Here is an 8,451-nt window from a genome sequence, read left to right on the forward strand (position 1 = left end):
ACAATCTAAAACATGACATTTCTGAAATTGCTTTGTTCAAAAGAAATAATGGTAAATTAAATACTAGGAAACTAATATAAAATAGGAAATATACAAAGCCAGTTTACTACAGACAATTACAGTTCAGTTCAAATAACAACAACAAAAACGTTAAAATGGTCCAAGAACTGGTAACTTAAACAGGGTCTGTACAGATACTGCCAAATAAAGGACTTTCAAGGACTAAAATCAGATCTCACTTATTAATCAATATTGTTATTATCTTTCAAATTCTAATAAATAAAGTAATAAAACAAAATGGTACAAATAAAGTGCAGCACATGCAAAGAATGCAATGAATGTGGCAACTTTAACATTTGAAAGGATACTATGGCAAAGTTATCGCTTTCCTTATTCAAACTGATTTTTTTTTCACGAATATATGATTGACCTGAAGATTGAAAGCTATGTCATACACTTGGAAAAGGAAATTCTTTATGAGCTTTATCACACTCATAGACACTAGGGGTGTGACAATACACTTAGCTCACAAGGAGAGACAAAATGCAGATACTTGGTTCACTAGAACGAGATAATGTTTTATACTTTAAGACATTTTCAAATTACAAAATGTTTGTCTTTTAATCACAAAAAGTAAAACAATGCAGTTGTATTTTGAAATGTTTTAACTAATCTAGTGCTTAACTAATGATTATTTTGCTAATCAAGTAATCTGATTATTTTGACAAGCGAGTAATCTGATATTTTTTAGTAATACAAATAGAACTAAGTGGAAAAGCAGGATTTAATATGACTATATTTATATATAAAGTAACGATGAGATAATAATAATTGGCCTCAAATAAAGTATCAAAACCAAGTACATGGTTTTACTGAACAACGCTGTTAAATAATGTAATATGCCTTAACAAATACCTGCAGAGGGCGCCAACGGCCTGGTGATGTTTCATGTGATTCAACGACGTTCAAATCCATTTAATTTTAATATTTGGCCACATGCCAAGTAAGAAACGTTTATTTTGAAATCGCCATGTACAATAAATTAAATATTTAGAAATATGTTGATGTATTCTCCTGTGTTGGCATAGGTTTAAATGATTTACGTTACAAATCAAGTGAGTTTTCCCAGATGAACCTAAAGCAGCCCAAACTCACCGCACATGCAGAGGAAGAGTTTAACCCAGGGGTGCCCAAACTCGGTCCTGGAGGGCCGGTGTCCTGCAGAGTTTAGCTCCAACCCTAATCAAACACACCTGAAGCAGCTAATCAAGGTCTTACTAGGCATACTAGAAACTTTCAGGCAGGTGTGTTGAGGCAAGCTGGAGCTAAACTCTGCAGGACACCGGCCCTCCAGGACCGAGTTTGGGCACCCCTGGTTTAACCCCTTTCTCACATACAGTCTTTACTGGTAAATTACCGGTAATAGATCATGTGTGAACAGGACCTTTTCAAAAATCCCGGTAAATTCGTTCTGGCAATCATATAGTTCTTATGGAGATGGCTTGATTACTCTGAACTGTTTGCAAAGCTCCGCTGCTTTTTTAATAGCTTTTCTATGTAAATATGACTCTAGATGGAAATATTTGACCATTGCGCCTCGCAGCTTTTCAATATGTCGCGCTCGAGTCGAGACCCAGGCTTCTTTCCATTCATCAGCTAATGCGCGTCTCGTGTTTATAAGCGCAACAACTTCTGATTGGCTGTTAGTCTGGTTAAGAGTGAAAGCTGTGTTCCTCTCATACATTGGTAGGCGAACTCATGAACTCGAACTTGATATCAACAAGTGTTTTTAAATGTAGGACGACTTTTTTTTCCGCACGCCGGAGAACTTTAAACCCTGCAAACGAGTCGCTCCAAACTACTATTTTTTACAAACTGGTGTAAAGGGCGCTTCGGGGCACTTCAATAGTATGTTCCTGCACAACCGGAGGCTGCAGTTTCAGGACCGCAGTTCTAGGACCCTGTGCGGTATGTAAGGGCAGCTTGAGAATGAGATTCTTATGGTGACTGACTGTTTCTTTACTTTATTCGACGAAAATAAATTTAGCATAGCTTTGGTTTCTCTAAATGAACTGTGAACAAAGGCATCATTTTTTATTTCAATATTTTGCAAGTAATTCTGTTCGAATCTTTTCCACTAATAGAACAGAAAAATTGTTCATCACTCCGTACAAATCTGATCTGGGGTCAGTCTCGCTGTTTTGTCTGTTTAGTGCTGATCGCGAAGTGAGGGGCTACTGGGAGGAGGAAACCTCATCGGTCATGAGATGCAACATACAAACATCGTATTTACTTTATTGTATCATATTTACTGGATATTTAGAAATATGATATTATTTTGATATAGCCTATGAAATTATTTTCACCAGTGTTGCAAGATAAAACAAGTGCAGCACATTATCGACTGCCTGCAAAAACTGGTTTATTAATATTATATTCAATAGTAATATTTTAGACATCACATTAATCCTAAAATCTATCTATCTATATATCTATCTACATTGTCGCTTTTTCACACAATTGTTCATTATTGTTCAGTACTTACTAATAAAATTACATAGTAATTTTGGGGTTTATAATAGATAGATAGACAGACAGACAGACAGACTGACTGACTGAATGACTGATTTATAGATAGATAGACAGACAGACTGACTGACTGATATATAGATAGATAGACAGACTGACTGACTGATATATAGATAGATAGACAGACAGACTGACTGACTGACTGATATATAGATAGACAGACAGACTGACTGACTGATTGATATATAGACAGACAGACTGACTGACTGACAGATAAGATAGATAGATAGATAGATAGATAGATAGATAGATAGATAGATAGATAGATAGATAGATAGATAGATAGATAGACAGACAGACAGACAGACAGACTGACTGACTGACTGACTGACTGATATATAGGTAGACAGACAGACTGACTGATATATAGACAGACAGACAGACAGACTGACTGACTGACTGACTGACTGATTTATAGATAGATAGACTGACTGACTGACTGATATATAGATAGACAGACAGACTGACTGATTTATAGATAGATAGACAGACAGACTGACTGATTTATAGATAGATAGACAGACAGACTGACTGATATATAGATAGATAGATAGACAGACAGACTGACTGACTGACTGACTGATAGATAGAAGTAAACTAATAAAAGCAAAAATATTTCTATGCATTTATTTATTTTGTAAGTAACTCTTATATGCAGTATTTTCAGTTGTTCATCAACCCACCACGAACCTATTCAAGGTTATACACATGATCTGCTTACTTTATATTGCAGTGTCAATTCTATATTTGTAATAAACGACATGTGTATATCGGAGGTTTGGAATGAGAACGTTAAAGGCTGAGCGGCGCAGAGAGCGACAGTTCTTCATAACAACAACAACCACAATACCGTGCGACGCAGCGCGCATGCGCACAACACTACCCAACCAGTGTCGACCCCAGCCATCTATTATGCTTCTTCGCAATAAAAGCTACCCGAAAATCTGCAAGGAAAACGCTACCGGAGCTGCTTGGAGTGAAAGTAATAAAATATAACATACATGTTTACGTTTAGCGCATTCCGATCGAAGTTTATATTCAGTTTAGGTGATGTATATTGGTCTTTTGGGGGGGGGGAAACACAGCTGAATGTGGCTAGCAGGATCTCCTCTGACAGACTGGAGCTGATGAGCGGCGCTTTGCAACAATGTAACAAAACCTTCTTTCACGCGCAGCCCATTCTATCCGTAAACGTAGAGCTCGCTGTAATTGTTTGCGCTGTTTTTCTCATTGTATCTAGTGTAAAAACCGGGCTGGAGGATGCATTGTGGGCTGATTTCAAATTAGCCCGCTGAGTAGCTAGCTGGCTGAACGGCATGCACACACAATGGTTGTTAAAGACATGGTGGGGCTCGATCCTCGACATTCCTCACTCGATGCCCTGTCTCTCCCGTGCCCGCCATCTTTTCAAGAACTTGTATACACACGCCTGATGCAGTTACTTTCACGCTCGATTGCAAATGTGTTTCCGGTGAAATGTACAGTTAGAGAGCTCCGTTTGAGTGCGCGCAGGGGCGCAGTTTGCTAGCTGATGTTTTGGTTTAATTCCGACTAAACCTGCAATTTTTCATGGCCTCTCATAAGCGAGCGAAATTATGTTCGTTTTGTTGGTGCTACTATTGAACGTATTTGGAATGAAACGCTCCAGTTCATAGAATCTTTCAGTCATTAGTCATTTTTTCACGTGAAACCCCCGATATTGCAGTTCAGACTTTTAACTAATTTACTTGTGAAGATGCATCATATCGCATTTAGCTGTAAAATGTACCACAGATAAAATGATTTTTAAATTCATTTGCTGTACATGAATGGTTATAAATATTAATATTAATGAATACAAATACTGTTTTTCACATGCACGTCAACGTCCAGCATGATGATGTTCTTGATAAAGTTTTAAAGTAGATTAAAATGTACACTTTAGCAATATAATGCAATATATTATAGCATTTTAGCAGTGTAATGTGTAAAGAAATCGTGATAATTGGTATCATATCTGCAGTAATATTTTCATTGATATTCTATTGTGTATATATACATACATATAGATAGATATACAGATAGATATCTTTCTGCAGTTACATTTCCATTGAGATATATATATATATATGTATGTGTGTGTGTGTGTGAGAGCGAGAGAGACTTTATTTTCATGTATATTTAATAAGATATGTCTCTACGTTTACTGGCAGCGTGCTGACACTCAGGTCCTGAGATGGGATGTGTGTGTCGAGGTGGGACTAAGGAGCAGCAAGAGGATCATTGTAACTGAGCTAAGAGACGTACAGACGTCATTCAGGCAACTTCTTCCCCTTAACTGAGCAGTATGTCGGTAGTCACATCCCCTGCCCAGGTGCCTCCACCTATTGTGAACCCTCCCCCTCCTGAGGTCACGAACCCTGTTAAGCCTGGCCGAAAAACTAACCAGCTACAATACATGCAGAACGTGGTTGTGAAGACTCTATGGAAGCATCAGTTTGCGTGGCCCTTTTACACACCTGTGGATGCCATCAAATTGAGTCTGCCAGTGAGTAAAATGTTTTTGGCTTTCATTTCATGTAGATATATATATATATATATATATTTTTTTTTTTTTTATGCAGACAAAGTCTGCATGTATTTGATAAGATACAGTAAAACAGTAATATTATTATTGAAATATTATTGCAATTTAAAATAAATGTTTACTATTTTCTATTTTAAAATGTCATTTATTCCTGTGATGGGACAGCTGAATTTTTAGCATCATTACTCCAGTCTTCAGTGTCACATGATCCTTCAGAAATCATTCTAATATGCTGATTTGCTGCTAATGAAACATGTATTACTATTTCTAATGATGAAAAAATTCATGAAAAATATCATGGAAACCATGATATACTAACATTCAAAAGTTTGGGTTCAGATAAAAAAAAAATCTGTACTTTTATTCAGCAAGGACACATTAAATTGATTGCATTTATAATAATACAAAATATTTATATTTCAAATATGTGCTGTTGTTTTGAACTTTCTATTCATCAATGAATCCTGAAAAAATGTATCACAGTTTCCACAAAAATATTAAGCAGCATCTGTTTTCAACATTGATAATGATCAGTTTTGTCATCACAGGAATAAATTACAGACATGTAATAATGATAAAATTTGACTTGAAGGTGCGCCTCTAGTGTTACCAAATTGAATTGCAAAAACAATTACTGTTTTTAAAGGTGTCCCCCATCTGATATTGGTAGGGCAAGCAGATAGTCCCGCCCCAAACTCATGCAGCTTATTGAGTCAGTGTTTTTGAATCGGGACTTTTTTTTGTTTTTTTTTTATATTGGGATTAACAAAATAAATGCAGGGTGGCCGTGGGTCCTTAAAAATGTTTAGATAAAGTTTTCTTTAAAAAATACCTTGAGTATTAAATTTCTTAAATTCATATTCAGTGGGTCTTAAATATTTTTGGTCACATTACCGCAAACATTTCTCCAGTCTGATGGACCCAGTGACTGTTTACAATCATTGGACAGACTGAAAAAGTTTTCCTTCGCTTTAGTTACTGCGTCATCAGAGAGAATTGCGACAGCAGAATCCAGTTGAACACCAGCTAGCTGAGCAGTATCCTAGCTGCTTTAAATGGGTTAATGCAAGTTTACTGAAAAATGGATAGAGAATTTTGCTTGCCCGACGAGACAAATAGCTTGATTAAAACTCAAGTGACCAAAAAATAACTAGTGACACATCAAAACATGAGAATGATTCTTCTGATTTTATTACATTCAGTTAAAACAGCAATTGATGTTGGATAGTGTATTTCTGATATCAATGTTGCGCTGGTGAGGCTCGTGCTGCCTGTGTCTGAGAAACACATGAAGAAATCAAATCAAATTAGTATAATGGCATACATAAAGAAACTCACAAAACAAACATACTGAGGTAAAACATTTTAATGTTTAGTTTATTTATAACATAATGTAGTCAAGTATATTACTTATATTTTAGACACAACATTGACTGTTTTGTTCTATTTCACCAACGAAAATAGTTCCGAACAAAGATCAGAACAGAAGTATTCCACATTCTCCAAGCAACACTCTGCGTTTTTGTTACTGAGCGATTCGGCTTTTGAAGAAATCGGTTGAATGAATGAGCCTACTGGTGGTTTAGTCTCATGTTCAAATGTATGCATTTTCCCCCAACATGTCTTATTTGTATATTCAAAATTTTATTTCAAACATTAATCTCATAACATTATTTACTGCAGTTGTAATTTTGCAGTATAAATTATTTAATTTGATTGGTAACAGCCCTATAGTGTATATTGAATTGCCTGAACATTGCTTTGTAAGAATTTGACATGAAAGATGAAGAATACATTTAATAGGGTTAAAAAATATAGGCCTTTATAAAGGTAAATAACATCCTGGTGTGAATATTAAAAACATGCAGATTTAAGAATGTAAAAGCTGATAGGACACTAATGAAAATATTGCTTCTGAATAAATGGTTTACATCACCAAAAATCTCGGTGATGCTGTGCTTTTGTGGGGATATTTTATATGGTATATTGTCTGCTGATATGAAAAGTTCACTGTATAATATATCATAATAATAAATAGCATTTTTGACAGTGATAATATTTTGTTTTCTTTTTGCATTTAACACTTAACACATTAAATATTACATATACGTATGTAATATAATGTGTATTTCCATCATAGGTTTGGTCTTAAATTTCACATTAGGTGGTATTAAAAAGGTCTTTAAAAGTCTTAATTTTAACTTGTTCATATCTGTAGACACCTGAAATGTCTAGAGTGTTATTTTTGGGAAATAAAATATAAATGACTTCATTATAGATTTATTATCTGAACATCCCAAAAATTATAAATCACCTCTAAATGTTTGTTTTCTTTCACCTAATGCACTAGAGCTGGTGTAATTTATTGGTCTGTGTTATATAGGACTACCATAAAATTATCAAGAATCCAATGGACATGGGAACCATAAAGAAGCGACTTGAGAATAATTACTATTGGACTGCTGGCGAATGCATGCAGGACTTTAACACTATGTTCACAAACTGTTACATCTATAACAAGGTAGATTTAAGTCCTTAATACTTAATAAATTTTTTTAATTATATGCTTTCTTTCATTACCACTCTGTTTTATAATGTGCCATTCAAATTAATTTCCCTTGATATATTGTCTTAGCCCACAGATGACATTGTCCTCATGGCTCAAGCCTTGGAAAAGATTTTCCTCCAAAAGGTAGCTCAGATGCCCCAGGAGGAGGTGGAACTTTTACCCCCACCACCGAAGGGTAAAGCACGGAAACCTGGACCACCTCCTACTTCAGGTAACTGACTGGATGTCACAAATAATAAACATTTGAAGTTACCAGTGACATGCTGCTTGAAGGAGAGTTTCCAGCTGACCTTGTGATTATCACATCCAAACAGAAAACCAACAATCGATAGCACTGACTACTGGTTCTCCATCCTCGTCATGTCCGAGCTCCCCTCCTCAGCTGGTTCAGACTCCTGTAATAGCTCCGACTCCAGTCTCGACCATCACCTCCAATGTCCAAGCTGTGCCCCCTGCCACGTCCATGATCCCAACCGCACAACCTGTTGTCAAAGTAAGACCAGTTAAAATTATGTGGAAGTAGCAGGTTTTATTTGCTCTGTCCTTTTCATTGTTCATGTCATAGCAGAGTACATTTTGAGGTCATTTGTAGGCAGGGGGAAAGAAAAAATTAGTTTTGTTTTAGGGATGGTATCAGTATGACCCAAGCCACTAAGGGCTTGTTTTCTAAGGATAATTAAATTTTTTTTTATTACATTTGTTTTCAAGGTTTTGGGGGCATAAGGGC

General features: G+C 35.9%; 1 protein-coding gene and 1 pseudogene across 1 annotated transcript in view; one reads left to right on the forward strand and one right to left on the reverse strand.

Moving 5' to 3' along the window:
• LOC107587703 (WD repeat-containing protein 5-like) overlaps positions 1-4,167 on the reverse strand; it is an 18,946-nt pseudogene extending 14,779 nt beyond the window's left edge.
• The window catches only part of LOC107587704 (bromodomain-containing protein 3-like), a 21,147-nt gene continuing 16,128 nt past the window's right edge, over positions 3,433-8,451 (forward strand). Inside the window, exons 1-5 of the mRNA XM_016275587.1 lie at positions 3,433-3,571; positions 4,782-5,116; positions 7,539-7,676; positions 7,791-7,935; positions 8,039-8,217. Of these exons, the coding sequence (XP_016131073.1) occupies positions 4,916-5,116; positions 7,539-7,676; positions 7,791-7,935; positions 8,039-8,217 (663 nt within the window). The 5' untranslated portion in view covers positions 3,433-3,571; positions 4,782-4,915. The remainder of the gene's footprint in view (positions 3,572-4,781; positions 5,117-7,538; positions 7,677-7,790; positions 7,936-8,038; positions 8,218-8,451) is intronic.

The sequence above is a fragment of the Sinocyclocheilus grahami genome, unplaced genomic scaffold (genome assembly GCF_001515645.1).
Source record: "Sinocyclocheilus grahami isolate Dianchi unplaced genomic scaffold, SAMN03320097.WGS_v1.1 scaffold95.1, whole genome shotgun sequence".
Classification (NCBI taxonomy): Eukaryota; Metazoa; Chordata; class Actinopteri; order Cypriniformes; family Cyprinidae; genus Sinocyclocheilus; species Sinocyclocheilus grahami.